The 17,451-nt window shown below is 38.9% G+C and overlaps 1 protein-coding gene across 2 annotated transcripts in view; it reads left to right on the forward strand.

The window, feature by feature from the left end:
* The first annotated feature begins 8,791 nt into the window (after nucleotides 1-8,791).
* Nucleotides 8,792-17,451, forward strand: part of BNC2 (basonuclin zinc finger protein 2) — a 478,550-nt gene continuing 469,890 nt past the window's right edge. For both annotated transcript variants that reach the window (XM_064490189.1, XM_064490190.1), the window contains exon 1: nucleotides 8,792-9,126. In XM_064490189.1, the coding sequence (XP_064346259.1) occupies nucleotides 9,112-9,126 (15 nt within the window). In that variant the 5' untranslated portion in view covers nucleotides 8,792-9,111. The remainder of the gene's footprint in view (nucleotides 9,127-17,451) is intronic.

Below are 17,451 nucleotides of genomic sequence, written 5' to 3' on the forward strand. Positions count from 1 at the left end.
TTTGGATTTGACACAAAAAGCAAAGGCAACTAAAGCAAAAATAAGCAAATGGGACTTCATCAAATCAGAAAGCTTCTGCACAACAAAGGAAATCATCAACAAAACGAATGGCAAACTACAAACTGGGAGAAAATATTTGCAAATCATACTTCTGATAAGGAGTTAATGTACAAAATATTCTTCAATAGCAAAAAGAAAAAAGCAAAACCAAACCAAAAAAACAAAAAAACAAAAAACAACCCACAAACCTATCCAAACAATCCTAAGGAAATAAATAGACATTTTTCCAAAAAAGATATACAAATAACCAACAGGTATATTAAAAGGTGTTCAATGTCACTAATCTTCAGGGAAATGCAAATCAAAAGCACAATGAGATATCACCTCACACCTGTTAGAATGGCTATTATCAAAAAGACAAGAGATAGGTGTTGATGAGAATGTGGAAAAGGGGGAGCTCTGCAGTGTTGGTGGGAATGTAAATTGATGCAGCCACTATGGAAAACAGTATAGAGGTTTCTCAAGTAACTAAAAATAGAACTATCATATGATCCAGCAATTGTACTGGAAATGAAATCACTATGTCAAAGAGACATCTACATCCCCATTTTCATTGCAATATTATTTACAATAGCCAAGACATAGAAACAACCTAGGTTCCCAGCAACATATGAATGGATAAATAAAATGTGATATATAGATACACACAAACACATACACACACAATGGAGTATTATTCAGCCATTAAAAAGAAGGAAATCCTGCCATTTGTGACAACATGGATGGACCTTGAAGGTATTATGCTAAGTGAAATAAATCAGACAAAGACAAAAACTGTACAAGTTCACTTTTATGTGGAGTCTGAAAAAACAAACAAACTCATAGAAACAGAGAACAGATTGGTGGTTTCCAGAGGTGGGGTTTAGGAGAATGAGTGAAGGTGATCAAAAGTACAAACTTCTAGTCATGAAATAAACAGTTTCTGGGGATGTAGTAATGTACAGCATGGTGACTAGAGTTAACAATACTATAATGTATATGTGTAAATTGCTAAGAGAGTAGATCTTAAAAGTTCTTATCACAAGAAAAAAAATTGTAACTATGTGAGGTGATGCATTTTCTTATTGTGGTAATCATTTTACAATATATACAGATATCAAATCATTATGTTGTACACCTTAACCTGATACACTGTTATGTGTCAAGTATACCTCAATGAAACTAGATCCAAAAAAAGACAGTGTAATAGTGTCAGAGATTCTACATCTGAAAGATGCTCTACAAAGAACAAGAAAATGAGAGAGAAGAAATAATCTAAAACAAGAGTATAAGATCATCTCACTGAATTGAAGAAAATATACAGAATTCTAACTGCCAAGGCAGGCCTGGTTCCAATCTACACATTTGTTAGAAGACATTCTTAGACACAAATTGTTGAACTTTCTGAACTCCAAGTATAATGAGAAAACCTGGAGAGTTTACCACCTAAAAACTTAAAATATGCCCATTCAGAAATGTAGTTTAAAAAATACTCCATGATTTTAATGTTTTTCATCAGTTAAAAATTGAAAGGAATTTTTAGGAACTAAGATATTTTTTGAAGCAATATTTATCTGAAGTTTAGCAAGTTGACAGTGGATTGAGAAATAGAGTTTAAGAAGTCATAGCTAGAGAATGGATAAACAAGCAGGGAAGGATGGAGAAGAGGTAGATAAATCTATCTCTCTTATATAATATGAGGACTGCTTGTAAGATCCTTTGGGTGTCCCCAGGAGTATCTCTTCAGTGAATGAAACTCACTCAGCATTATAAATGCTTCTATGTGAAACATCGCTAATTCCTAGTGTTTGCATTTTGAATTACAAATATTGTACTGTATTCCTAATAGGATTAACAAACTAAAACCCTCATACCTTAGTTAAATAAATGTCCTCAAACTCAACTAAATACCACAATCACCACAGAAGCGTTAAAAGATATACAAATCCACAGGACCTTCAACAGACATTTGAAAGATGAGGTGACGATGGTGAAGCAGAAAAACACTAGACCCAGAGAGCTTTGGTTACAGTTACCCTTCTGCCCCTAAATGGGGTAAGTCACCTAAGTTTCTTGAGCCTTATTTTACTTTCCTACAAAAACAGAATAATAGTATTCAACTTTCAGAAATATGTAGGATTAAATGAGGTAAGAAATGTACAATGCCTGGCATTTAACGGTAGTTCAAATGAAGGTGAGTTGCCTACTAATTTCATTTTGCGACCAGGCTTTATAAGCTCCTATTATGTGTAATGTCTTTTAAACAACAGTATCCTAAATACTCAGGCAGGATTCCCAAAATACTGTCATCAAGCTTCTTGCTAACCACTCCTTAAATAACATTAACAGCTAATTCTTACTCTTCTGGAAGTTGTAGCTGTTCTTGTGGTAAGTTTCTGTGTTCCAAAGTGTCATGGTTACATAAAGATTCAACCCCAGGCTCATACCGCCTGCTCCTTTTGAAGTTCATCCAGACAAAGAAAACCACACCCAAGGAAGAGTGCTCTAATTTAGTCACACCCTGGGGATAAACCAGCTAAATCTGGGATAAGGCAGAGTGGGAAGAAGAAATTCAACAACTCTTTAATGAGAACATACTAAATGCAAAATAACAAAATACCTAGTGAACCTTTATTTGGCCACATTCTCCCTACCCCATCTTCCACATTCGGCCATTGAAAATTTTTTATTCTTCTAGGCTAGTATGATGACCAAATCTGATAAGCCAAATCAAATACTTCAGAATAATGATATTGAGTAAGAGATGTTAAAAAAAAAATGAATTCAAGTTAGTATTATATTTTCTAATTAGCACTTGGCTCTTCTGATTTTCCATTTATCTTCATGGGAGTTTCGTTGTGTTCCAGAATGCATATCTGATTTTCTAGTATCCAAACATTGTTCTTTTAAATAGCTCTAATCTGTTCACAGAGTTTATTCTACTAATTCTCATGTTATGTGTAAGCTTATTAGCAGGTTTTCAAGTGATCTTTTCCACTGTACATGGATTTGTCTACATTATTGAGGGACAATGATTTCAGATAACAGCTTATTTGCTTCTGAGAAGAATCTTTAAAAAATCTCCTAAAAAGCAGACACTTTTTTGGAGAAATATATTTTAAAATTGTGCCTTTTTGTATCTTTTACTCTTTAAATTCTACAAATGCTACTGTGTCTCAAAATTATATACTTCAAAAAAAAAAAAAAGAACTATTCTGTAAACACTTTCCAGAAGTATAGCTTCTTATATGTTAATTATATGATCGAAAGTTACTCTTCACAAAAGAGGAGATGTTTCAGCTGAGTGTAGAAGAACCAGCTGAACCATCATGGGACAGGTGGGGGAAGCATATTCCTGATGCCAGGAACAGTATTTGCAAAGGAACCATGAAACTACTAGTAATATTTGGAGAATTGCCAGGAATAAAATGTGTGTGTGAGAGAGAAAGGGAGGGAGAGATAGAGAGAGAGGGAGGGAGAGATAGAGAGAGAGAGAGGGAGGGAGGGAGACAGAGAGAGAGAAGTTTGGTGGGAGGCAAGTTCTTCACCACTGAAACACAGTAGAGTGAGAAGAGGGAACTGACAGTACAGTCTACACAGATAACAATTAGTGATAAGCGGAAGAAAACGACTGAGTAAAACACACCCAGGGAAGAGCAGTAGTCAAAATTGGAGTGGTCAGAGTTTATTTTGTCTTTATCTCTGTTAGTTCATCTTTATTGACATTTGGACACTATTATTTTGTTTTTTCTGGAATATTCCATCAAGTCTTGCTAATCAACATTTTTGTGTTTTTTTTCCTTAATATTCTTGGTATGCCCTTAACCTTCGTGGATATGTACACCATGGTGAACAAGCTGAAGTAAGCTGAAATCTGAAGTTTCAACCCAAATGCCACCAACTGACATCAGTGATTAAGTCCTTGGCTTCAGTGAAATGCTTGGTTTTCCTCCTACAGTTATGACTACTCATTTTTTATTCCAATTTAAAATTTTTTAATTTTTGTGTTATTTTATTTTTACTGTGGTAGAATATACTTAACATAAAATTTACCTTCTTAGTCATTTTTAAGTGTACAGTTCAGTAGTGTTAAGGATGTTCACACTGTTGTGTAATCATTACCACCATACATCTCCAGAGCTATTTTCATCTTGCAAAATTGAAACTCTCTACCTGTTAAATAATTCCCCATTCCTCCCTCCTCCCAGTCTCTGATAACTACCATTCTACTTTCCATCCCATAAATTTGACTACTTTATGTACCTATGTAAGTGGAGTCATATAGTATTTGTCTTTTTGTGATTGACTTATTTCACTTAGCATAGCGTGCTCACTTGCCCCTCCAGATTCACTTTCTATCCTCTCTACCCTGTCCTATGCCTGGGGAGGCTAAACTATAAAGAAAGCACCATTGGTCTAGGTTTACTGCTGGCTTCCATTGGGTTTGGCCAATGAGGAGCATCAGCAGGAGATGGGACACAGGGAGGAGAGTGAGGTCTTTGTATTCATTTTCATCACTTCCTTCCCATGTGGCTCCCTTGGAGTTGCCCACGGGCTGACTGCGCCCGTCCACTGAAGCTTCGCATCTCCTTTCACCTATAGTCCTCTCGACACAATTACTTAGCTTCTGGCTCCAGCAGCTACTCCTTCGCCTCACTGTTCAGGCTAGAGGCCCTCGCACAGTTGTTAACAGCCCTGAGATTCTGCACTACTTCTTGCAGTTTCCTTACAACCTGCCAACACTTTTGTAAGTATTCCCTATATTAAACTCTCCCCAAATTACACAAATTGAGTATGTCACCTGTTTCCTGTAGGACCTTGACCTATACAATAACAAAATCCATCTCTTTTCCATTCCAGTTTGATGAGGCTACACCATTTTCCCCAAAGAGGGTAAAATCAGTGTGGATGCCAGAAAGTTGCAGAAAGCTGGTCAGAAAGAAAAGGGTTTAGGGGAGTTATTCTGAAGCTGCATTTGTGGAGGAAGAATTGTGGGTGGTTTTGTTTTGTTTTGTTTTTTAATTAAATGCTGATTTGATGAATGCTTGTGGGGGCTTAATACCACTACTGGCCTAGTTTCTCTGATGGCAAATTGGTCCACAAATTTACTCCCGTTGGCCTCACAGCTGATTCTCAATAGCTACAGACAAGGCCTTAATGTTTAGGATCAGTTATATAGACACTTACACCATTTATGAAGGAAATACACACTTCTTGTGACTAGTTTGCCATTGAACCTAGGACAACTTACCCTACTTATGTCACTTGAAGCTGATGTACCTTAAGAAAATTATGATACGTTCCATACTGATTGATGATAAATAGTCTGTAAGTTTCCTTGTTTTCCTCACATAGGTGCTAGATCAATGAAACACTTTATTCATGTACCACTGGGTTCTCCCAAAGGTCACCAGTGAAGTGAACATCCCCCTTTAAATTCTACATTCCTTCCATTCATGGGCTGCACCCCAAAGGTGCAGGAAATGCTCAAGGGTTTTTGGTTCAATATAGTTTTCATCAGCACATGTGAGAAAGGTTCTGACACCATTCAATAAAGCCAGGGGATTTGTATGCCTAGCGCTTAGAACTTCATCAAAAAGCATTTGCTGGTACCAAAAAGTATACATCAGCAATGAGCTTTCCTTTTGCCTCTGAGCACCTCACACAACTCTGTGAGTAGAAATGTTTCATTCCTTTTCCCGCTACTCCTGGGTCCACACACTCAGTAAAAGAAATACAAAAAAAGAGAGCAGGTCATGCGTTTTTATAACACAGGCCTCCCCTTCATATTCTTTCCCCCACCTTCCACCCTCAGGGAACTGCTTCAAAGGGAACATGCATCTGGAAATGTAGGTTTATTCTTGTAAGTTTTTTGCCCCGAGGGAAAGTGTGGTCGCCAACAATGAACTGGCACCCATAGATTTTAAGCTCAGCCGTCGTTTCCGACTGTTCAGCCTGTTTCTCACCACAAAGTCAAGCCAACGTTACTTTTAGGGAGTTTGAGCTTCAGGAGAGGAGAGAAGATCAAATACCTTTGTTCCCAATAGGCTAACTACTCTAAACGGTAACACCCTAGATTGGCATGCTGGGGCACAGTCACAAGCCACACTGTGGTTCTTAAACCAATGCCAGGAATGGAAAGGAAACTCTCTCTCGCTCGCTTGCGCGCTCTCTCTCTCTCTCTCTCACACACACACACACACACACACAAAGCTCTACTGTGTCGTAGCAGCAGCAGAAGTGGTTGGCGCTAGAAAAGATACTTGATTCATGCTGTCTTTTATTCATAGGTTAGTATATCACTTTGCTTCTATTATTTTCCTTGTAGAGAGTGCACTGTCTACGTCCCTGTGTGTGTATGTTCCACTCAAATCTATTGGCCTCTATGACTCTAATGATCTGGTCTGCAATATTTGTCTAGCATCCATCTCTCTTCTGGTTTTCGTAGAAATGACTCCATTGTTTCATTAGCTGGAAAATCTGGATCTGATCTTTGGAAGAAGGATTTGGAACATAATGACTCTGCCTTTTCATGAAAAGATTAACAATGCTTCGAGCTGAATAGCCCTGTATTTGTTTAGAATGGGCCTTGCATTTTGCCCTTCTGAGGAGTAATATACAATACTGAGTCGTCCCAGATTTATACACCATTCCAATCCCCTCACCCGTGTTCTAAATAAAGGTAGTAGGACTATATGTTTGAAATAGAAATAACTCCAGTGTGCTATGGGTTTGTTTATAAAAAACGAATGCTAGACGTTTTCTTGGATCTTTCTGAGAAATGATATCCTATACTGATGCCCTTTCTGTAATCACAACCCTAACCACTTCCAGCCCCTGGTATTGTGTTGCAGCATTTTGATGATGTTTAGTTTTACACTTATTAAAGGACCGCGTCCCGCTTGATTATCCTTCTTCCTGCATTGCTGGCCGAGCACATACCATCCTCATCTACACAGGATTACACATACACTTCCACTGATTTTGCTGGCTGAGCGTCGGTGATGCCGTTTGGCCAGGAATCCTCAGTCGGCCCTTTTCCTAATTTGGTTCTACTGTCAGCCTGTCCCTGGCAACACCATGACACTCTACTTGCTCCTCTGGTTGCTCACCGGGGGAGGGGACATGGGGGACCCAGTCTTGCTGCTGAGGAAATGAAGCACATTCATTTATCCTGACGCTGCATACGGATGAAAAGGGCCAAAACAAACAGTGACCCAGCATGCTGAACACGGCTAAAACATCTGACATTCCTCTAGACTGGGGCTCCTGCCCTGTGAGACCCAAATTTACAAGGACAGGCCTCTCCTCCCTTTCTCTTCCTTTCCCTTTCTACTCCTCAATACACCAAGTATCAATCCGGACACTTTAGAAGGAAGACATTTTAAGTGACGAGCTCTGAAAAGCTGAAAGTTACCTTAGAGATCATCGAATCCATTGATTTTCAAACTGTTATGAAGAGTCCCAGGATCTCCCAAAAGCACCTAGAGCTGATGTTCCCTCTCCCCCTCCTCCCTAGACAGGGAGGGATAGGAAGGGGTGGGGCTCCAGGGCTCCACAGGCACCCAATCCCTGCTTTGAACTGTTTCATATATATATATATATGTATTTCTTAGTATTTTTTAAACTTTTCTTTCTTAATGGAGGTACTGGGGATTGAACCCAAAACCTCATGCATGCTAAGCACCTGTTCCATCACTGGGCTATACTTTCCCCCTTGTTTTATGTATTAAAGTTCCTGAGAATATTTCCTTTACCAAGAGGATTGGTAGTTTTCAGAACAAGTTTGGTAACCACTGGGGTTGGAGAAGGGTGTGGTTCCAAGATCCCCAGTCAGTGGGATTAGGACCTAGGAGTTCCAGCTTCTCAGCCCCATAGTTTTCCCACCACATCCCTCTCTCCTCTGGAGCAATTAGATTAATCCAATACCACGTGGATCTGCAGCAAGAGGACAAAAAATTATTCCCTACCCCGCCCCCCTCCTCCTCCCCCCCCCCCAACCCCGGGGTGGGGGCGGTTATAAGAGCTCTTACCTCACCAAGTAAAGGCGCTCAGGGAGGGGTCATCCTCACCACGCTGGGGAGCGTCAGGTTATGGCGGCCAGTTTCCCACCTCTAGATACTTGGCCCTGGATTACAAGGGAAGATGCATTTAAAGCCAAGAAAATTAGAAGTTGGGCAGTACTAACAAACACGGGTCTGAGGGTGTGTTCTTAGGCTCTCCTGATCCAACTACCCGCAACACTAACACGCGGTGGCGTGTTACCTCTTCCGCCCGTTTCCTGTAAGATGGCGTCTGAGGGAGTGGGTTTCGCTGCCACCCGGCCCGAGAGAGCCAGGCGGGCTCAAACGTGCCGCCTCTCCTTTCTCTGCCCCTCCTCTGCACCCCTGCCCTTCTTTCCTCCCAGGCTGAGGTGACTCGGTTACCTGCAGAGCTGCAGCTTTCATAGACCTTCTGCCACATACGGGAAAGAGCTTTCTCTCTCCGTCATAAATATTCATGAAATGTTGCGTTGCTGCCTCAAGTCCCTTCTCAGGAGAAAACGATTCCTTTGAAAATGATTACGGCCATCATTTGCCTCAGAAACCGCCCAGGCTTCTCCCATTTGGGGTCTAGGAGATCTCGGTTCAGCAGAAAAGTGCTGGCCTGGCTGAGAGCTGGAAAGATTCCGACTCGGGCGGAGGCGGGAAAAGTCTGTCACGCTCCCGCCAAACCTGTGAGGGGATTCGTGTAGGACGCGAGCTCTGCAAACTCAACGTAATCCCACCAGGACTCACCTGACACCCCCTTCCCCAGGGGACACGGGAAGAAGAGCGCCCAGCAACAGAACACGGAACTTCGTTGCTTACTCTGCTCTGCTGCGCTTCTGAGGGAAGGTGTACAGGACCGGAGGGGGGAGGGGCAGCCCGCGAAGCGCATCCCCAGTTCCAGTCAGGCGCGCGGCAGAAAGTCGACTTCTCACCACCAGAAGCCCCACGGGAAACACTGAGCTCCCAGACTGTAGAAAAAGGCTGGTAAGGAGCTGAAGACGGAATGAGAAAAAGGGTGTAGCTGCAGCTATCCCTGGAGAACATGTCGTCGGCAAAGGTAAGGGGCATTCTGAGGTAATTATCTAAGGTTTTGAGAGAAAAAGTGCGCACTGCGTTTGCATTACCGGGGTGACCGAGGTAAAAGTGAAGGTTTTGCCTCTGAGTATTTGTGGCACCTGGTTTCTGGTTAAAATGGTTTCCCTTCTCGTTTGAATAGTGCGGGGCACAGGGGATGATGCCACCTGGCCTCCTATCGTCTCTTTGTCTCGCCATCTCTCACTTTGGAATTCTTCTGTCTCCTTCTTCTACCATAAATAACCATCTTACCTTAATGCCGTGTGTTAGGGCTGCCAAACCAGAGTTGAAGAGGTTTACTGCTACCCTAACTTTCCATTTGGGGATCTTAAGATGATTGCTCAAATGAAAAATTATTTCCTTTGAGCTTTCATTTGGACGAAGATGGAGTTTGAGGCTCTGTTAATGGCCCAACAAAGTGGTTGGGCGATGATTGGTTTCCTAGCATCCAGGTACAGGGAGCTTCAGACACTTGCCCTTAATTCTTCCACAATCAAGTGATGGGGTCAGGTGGTGGGGCTGGAGGGCGGCTGTCTTCAGTTGCTCTCCTGCCATTCACGGCTTCCAGGCATCCATCCCTTCTTTACCTGGTCTATCACCATCAGTCATCAAAAAATCACACTTTTAGAGAAAAGCAGATTTCCCAAAGACGCTAAGTTGATTACAGTGCTTTTGTCTGGTCATTTGTTTTAGAGCTTTATGCGTAGTTTCTGTTCAAAAGGCTCTTCCGCCTGTCATGCTGTCAAATGGAGGGTACGGGTAAAGACATGTGTTTGCATTTGTGTGTCAACTCCTGACATTTGTATTTATTTGTACATATGCATTTTGTTTGCTCAAATAAATGTTTCATCAGAGGTAGAGTACAGTAGGGAGACGGAAGGAGCTGGTACAATTCAAAAGCAAGTAAAATATTTCTCACTAAGACTTGGAATTCTGACTCCTGGTTAATTGTAAATATGATCTAGAGGAAGCAGTAGCACATCAGGGAGCTAAGGTCTGTATTTATATTTTAATGTTATTGTTATATTATACAGTTTACTGCATAAATAATTGAAATGATAGTAATAACAATTTAGGGACCATTCAACCGTTCTGCGTGCTGTGTTTCATTGATATTCACTTTTCTGAACTGTGCAGATCCACGATTCCATATTTAATGAACACGGTGGTAAATTTAAAATGAACGTTATTTTCAAGTGGGTAAAATTTGTTTTTAATTCATCCCACTTAAAAACACCCTGCGTCATCTATTCATTAAAAATCGACAATTCTAAAAAACACTTTTTTCATGCTGCCTTTGTAGTATTTGCTTTAAAATTTCAAATGTATTATATCACTAGGAAGTTAAAAAAGAAACTGAAAATTTAATGGTACTAATTGAATCTGGATGGATATAGATTGCTTTGTTTATCGGAATGTTTGGTTATATATTTAAAGTATAATTGAAAAATATAAAAGCTAAGACTATTAAGGTAATAATTTTCACAGGTGCTAGGGAGAATAGTGGTCAATGCGGGTTTAATATTTTCATACTCTATGAAGGGAACTTTTCACTTCTGCAGGTCTTATTATTCTTGGTTTAATAAATGAACCATTATACTGAAATGAGTTCCTTGAGGATATGCATAATAACTCATTCATCTTTGTATCTCCAAGGTCTACACCACAGTATATGCTCAAGAAATATTTGTTGAATAATTTCAGTGAATACCCGTTTGTCCTTACATATTCTGTCCTCCTCATCTCATTTGAGGGAAAATTGGAAGAGAAAAGAAGGGACTAGAAGTAGATGAAATTATTGAAACCGTACTTCTTACCAGGCACCTGATGTCTGTGATATTACTAAATAGTCTCCCAAACCTGTAAGATCTGTATTTCTATTCCACTTTCCCAAAGGGGGAAACTGATGTTCAACAAAGGGAAAACATTATACAAGGACACGTGTATACTAATTGATAAAGCTGGAATTTGAACCTATTTCTATCTGGTTCCAAAGGATGTGTTTTTTCCCACTTATCCACTCATTAATTCAACAAATATTTTGGAACACATACTATGTGCCAGGCATTGTTCCAGACACCAGACACAATAGTGAATAAAACAGATGGTTTTTTACCTTGCAGAGTTTACATTCTAGTGAGGGTAGAGAGACAATAAGCAAATTCACAGACCAACACTGGTTCCAATCTATTTCAAAACTAAAGTTATTTGGGTACATCACAGAAATGGAATTAATCCCTTTTCTAAAATTCATAATCAGGAGTTTTAAAAGTAGTGTGGGCAGAGCAAAGTGAACTAAGGAACAAATAGTAGTGGATGATTTCAGATCAAGTAGGGCCTTATGGGCTCACGTTTATAAATTTTAAAGAAGCAGGCAAGGGAACAAGAGAGAAGAACAGTTGGTGGTCCTTCCCTTGTCCAGGCAAGAGATAATGGTGGCAGGGACCACTGTGGTAGCAGGAGAGGTAGCAAGAAATGGTTGGATTCTAGACAAAAGTTGCAGATGGACTGATCAGATGAGGGGACGGGGGAGCTTTTAGAGTTGCTGCAGTAATTCCCTATCATCCTGGATCAGAATCATATTTTGGGCCATCATTAAAAAGTCCACAAATTATAAATGCTGGAGAGAGTGTAGAGAAAAGGGAACCTTCCTACACTGTTGGTGGAAATATAGTTTGGTGCAGCCATTATGGAAAACAGTACGGAGAGTCCTCAAAAAACTAAAAATGGACTTACCATGTGATCCAGCAATCTCACTCCGGGGCATATATCTGGAGGGAACTCTAATTAGAAAAGATATATGCATCCCAATGCTCAGGGCAGCACTATTTATAGTAGTGAAAACATGGAAGCAACCTAAGTGCCCATTGACAGAAGACTAGATGAAGAAATTGTGGTATATTTATACAATGGAATACTACTGAGCCATAAAAAAGAATAAAATAATGCCATTTGCAGCAACATGAATGGACCTGGAGATCATCATTCTAAGTGAAGTAAGCCAGAAAGAGAAAGAAAAATACCATATGATATCACTTATATCTGGAACCAAAAAAAAAAAAAAAAGACACAAATGAACTTACTTAGAAAATAGACACAGACTCACAGACACAGAAAACAAACTTATGGTTACTGGGGGGAAAGGGGATGGGAGGGATTAAATTGGGAGTTTGGGATTTGCAGATATTAACTACTATATAAAAATAGATAAATGATAAGTTTATACTTTATAGCACAGGGAACTATATTCAATATTTTGTAATAACCTATAATGAAAAAGAATATGAAAAGGAATATATGTATGTACACGTATGAGTGAAACATTATGCTGTACACCAGAAATTAACACAACATTGTAAACTGACTATACTTCAATTTTAAAAATGGGGGAAAAAACATAAAAAATCATATTTTAGTAGCTTTCTCATCCGTAAAATGGAAATGATTTTTGAGAGCCCATCTTAATAAATGTCCTTGGCATCATGCCTAATACATAGTAAGCATTGAATAAATATGATCTATTCCTAGCAGTTAACAAAGCTAACTGGATAGGGAACAAAAGGCAGCTCACTAAGCATACAACCTGGAGCAAATCACCAGGGCAGCCCAGATTTAGGAGTGGCTCAGGAACCTGGAGGCTGAGAGGTCTGGCAAGGCTGGTGATAACAAACCACACATCTGCTGTGAGGAGGGCAGGAGGGAGATGGGTAGGGAAAGAGAGAGAACAGGGAAAGTGTCTAAGGGGGCAAAGGATCTTCCAGGAACAAGTATAGTGTCTGTTCTTGACCTTAAGCATTTGTGCCAGGAATGTTCAATGTATACACAAATGTATATATATATGTATATATACATACATATATATATTTATGTGTGTGTATATATATATGTATATATGTCTGTATATGTGTATCTATCTGTATGCTTGTGTGTATATATGTATATGTATATAATTTAAAATGTTTTACCCAAGCAGGAGGAAACAATCTCCTCCTTTGGCAATCTTCTCTAATCTTTTGACAATAGACAGGAGGTTGTATCAGCATAACCAGAACTGAAAAAAGATCTCCTAAAACTGAGGCCAAAATATAATAGTTAATAGTAAGAAAATTAGATTGGGACATCATCTTTTAAAAACTCTAAGAATCACAAAAATGTATTTCTCATTTTAAAAAAATAGATTATAATTGCAACCTTATTGTATTTCTTAGAAAGAGAAAAGAAATCAAGCGTTTGTGGCTGAGAGTGGGGGAATGAGTCCTCCCCTTCACCTCAAATTGTATGATAGATTTATATCTTCCCACTCACATTTAATCTTCACAGCATTGTCTTAACGATAGTCATTTGTACAAAACGATTTCTGGATTTTATCAGTTTTCATAAGGATCTTAGTTAATTATTGTTTTTGTCATGTTTAATTGTTGATGAGCCCAAGACCATCAGATCGACATTTGATGCAGGTATGATTTGAACTATTCTCATCATCTGATGGGCAGAGATAGCAAGGAAGGATAATTGAATGGCCACTTATTGAGTGAATATTTTCACATTATGATGGCTTTGGCTTTATTTCACAAGCTTGTTACTGCATGGATATACAGGTGATGATTAAAGAGAATTCCCTCCAGTCTTGGACACATCTTTTTAATGGGCTACAGAAATTTCCTACTTTCTACTGTAGGGGTATGCCATCACTATTCAACCAATGCCTTATTGATGGACAAGAAATGTGTTTAAAGCTTTTTGAAAGTACAAACAATGCTGAAATGAGCATTCATACACATATATATTTATACATAGGGCAAGAAAAGTAGATTTCTTTAGAAGTTTCCAAGTCAAAGGGTACTAGTATATTTTTCATTTTGATGGATTCTACCAAAATGCCCTTTAAATAGCTTCCCTAATTTATCCTCCTGCCAGTAATGCAGGAGAGAGCCTATTGATCACATCCTTGCCGACACTGGGTATTATCACAACTTTCTAATTTTTGCCAATCTGATGTTTTAAAAAAACTTATTGTTTTTATTCTCATTTCTTGAATTATTAATCATGTTAAACCTGTTTTCTTTCATTCCCTTCTTTTCGCCATTTGTATTTGTTTTTAGTAAATTTCCTATTCATGTTCTTTATCTCCTTTTACAATTGACTTATTCATTTTTTTCATATTTATTTACAAGATCTTTTTGCATATTAAAAATAGCCCTTTGCTAGATGGAATGCATATACTTTTCCAGTTTGTCATTTGTCTTTGACTTTGTTTTGAGCTATTGTCATAAAAACATCAAATTTTAATGTAGTCAAATTTGGCAGCCTTTTATTTATGGTTTCTGGATTCTTGTCATGTATAGTAAAACCTTCTCTACTATAAAATTGTTTTTTAATTCCACTGTGTTTTCTTCTAGAACTTCTATATTTCATTTCTCTAAGCGCATTAAATATGCTTCGAATAAGAAATCTTCAGAAATGATAGCTTTTCATATCACTTTTCATATGGTTTGGCCATAACCTTAAAACTAGTCTGGGTTATCACTATAGCTCTATCTTAAAAGATAACTGTAATAAATAGTATAAACCCCACTGATTCCCTTTCTTCTGCTAACATGGAGAACATATGTACCCACTAAACTTGTCTGATTACAAATTATGACTGAAGGAATGAGGGAAGGGTTTTGTATATACAAGTCACCAGATGTTTTATAATGATTCTGTTAATATGAGCCTCAGGATTAGACTAGAACCAGTGTTACAGGTCAAGACTGAGGCTCATTGACCAAGCTATGCGGGAAAGTTTGTGCAGCGCCTGCTGGCACAATACATAAATATCCAGATTTATTACTCTCTGTCTCCAGCACCGAATTTGCCCACAGATTTATGAAAGGGAAAACATGAAATTGAGATTTGTAAATATTTGAAGTTTACTTCTGAGATCTAAAAAGGCAGTAAGAAGGCTAGTAATAAATTCAAAATAGAGGTTGGGGAATGCAGTAAGTTTGCAATTATAGGAATATAACTTAAGGAATGAATCACAAACAATAAAATTTAATAATTTCACCCTTGGTTCATAAAATACTGAGCTTCAACTGACATAAATTATTAGCCTGAGAAAAAAATGGAGGTAAGTGAATATGGATTGTCACAAAGGAAATCATTGGTAGATTTGGCAACTAGAGTTGGAATCTTGAATTCTTCTGAAAGGATGATTCTTGCAACTCAGCAAAAGCCAAAAACCTGTCAGAATTTTTACCAATACAGTATTCAGTGTCCTTGGTCCTAATTATAACTAATGACATCTTGAAAACCCCTAAAAGCAGTTATTTCAGCAGTTTGATTGGTTTTCCATTTTTAATTAATCAGTCTTCTAGTTCCTTCAGGAACCAATTTTCTGTAGTTTTTAGGACTGGGAACCTGTGTCAATTTGTAGGACTAATGTTAGGCTTTATTTAAGAAAAGCAGTTCTACCAGTGATAGGAATCTGAGCTTCAGAGTCATACAGAACTCATTTTCAAGTTCCACTTTGTGAGTTAGCATCTGTACATCCTTGGCCAACAATTTAATTTTCCCATGCCTTGGTTTTCTCATCTTTAAAATGGAGTGGTTAATAACTTCTACTGACAGATTCCATTGCATGCCTACTAAATGTAAAAATTCCATGACTATCTTCTACATTAACACATCAGGGCCAGTTTACTGATACTGAGCTTTCCTATGATTTATGAAAACACAACCCAATAGGCAGACAAACTGAAAAGGGGTCCCCCTTCCTCTGGATTGACACAGGTGGGTCACACAGCTCGATGTGTTGGCTGTATAGAATATGGACAGTATTCCAGCTTCTTCAGGGCACCTGTACCTTTGTGCAAGGAGGCCCTCAATGGAACCCAAGTTTTGTTTAGTTCTTGGGCAGAGATTCCTTGACCTCACAGAAAATAAGCCCAGTGTCTGGCCTAGGAATAAGCATAGTTGACCAATTAGATGAAAAAGAAAGTCAGTTGGGTGCTTCCTTGATAAGGGAAAAAAATCCGGAAAAAAAGTTTTGTCATGGTCCCCGATTTTAGATGCAATGGTGATGACACAATGCTCAGGTTATTGTGGCCGTTATGAATGGAAGACTGAGAGACTTGATCTAGAGCCCTGGTACCAGTGAGTTACCAAAACAACGCCAGAACTCTCTTCCTTCTGGACTTCCATGTGAGAACAATTTCCTATTTGTTTAGGCCACTGTTAGTTGGGTTTTGAGCTCCTGGAAGCCCAAAGTTCTCCTAATTGATAAAGGACCGTAAGTGCAGTTATAAGAATTAAATGAGATGGTTATAATTAGCCCTCTTAGTCAGGAACGTAGAAAGGGCTCACTAATCGATGACAGCCTTGACAATGGTGGTCATGCTGGTAATAATTATGATCCCATGAAGCAGGATAATGGAAAGAGCTTAGGACTGAAATAAAACCACCTCAGTTTGAGTTTCTAGCTTTGTGTCTTGGGCAAATTACTTATCTGAGGGCTCAATTTACACATCTGTGAAAGAGTTAATAACCGTACTCATATCACAGGGCGGTTGTGAGGAAGATACATGAAAAGTGTTGTATAAATGGTGATGTATGATACAGGGGTCACTTTTTGTTCTCTTAGACATCAGCTCCAAAGACAGGATAAAAATTGCCCTCAAATTAGAGATAAAAGCAATAACAAATAACTGAATCTAATTTTAGACAGGGGTATTGAGTAATAAGAATTTAAAATAACTTTCAGTCTGTTTAAATGAGAAACAAGTCTCATCCTCATGCCTGGGAACCTGAAAAAAAGGAGATAAAATCACCCCCTCTAGAGTGGGAAGGATGCGTTATCCACCCCCCTCCCCCATGGCGTCAGTGCACTACTAACAAAGAGTGGAAAATGAAAAGAATAAGAAAATTTAAATTGGAAGGTGACATAGCAGAGAATAGATTATAGAAATGAAGGTCAAGTATTTGGGGGAAAGTAGGATATTTCATGGGATGTTTAGTGGAGACATTGGCCTCAGGAAGGATCCAGGAAAGGGGACTAACTACAGTTACCATTTCCTTTTTAGTATTCTCTGGCTCTAGCTTTGGTGGACGCTTCCAGTAGAGACAAAAGAGTTATGTGTCCCAAGCAAATAGGACTAAGGCTTGTGTAAGCCCCTTTCAGTAAGGGGTGCTTTTTAATGGGTCTGCCCATTCTGCAGTGTCCTTAAACCCAAACATACAAACTCCACAAAATATAATCAAGATGTATAACAGCTAGGGTTTGTATCTGGTATTTCACTTCTTGTTCTTCTACACTAAGGCATTAATG

The sequence above is a fragment of the Camelus dromedarius genome, chromosome 10, assembly GCF_036321535.1.
Source record: "Camelus dromedarius isolate mCamDro1 chromosome 10, mCamDro1.pat, whole genome shotgun sequence".
In the NCBI taxonomy this organism is placed as follows: Eukaryota; Metazoa; Chordata; class Mammalia; order Artiodactyla; family Camelidae; genus Camelus; species Camelus dromedarius.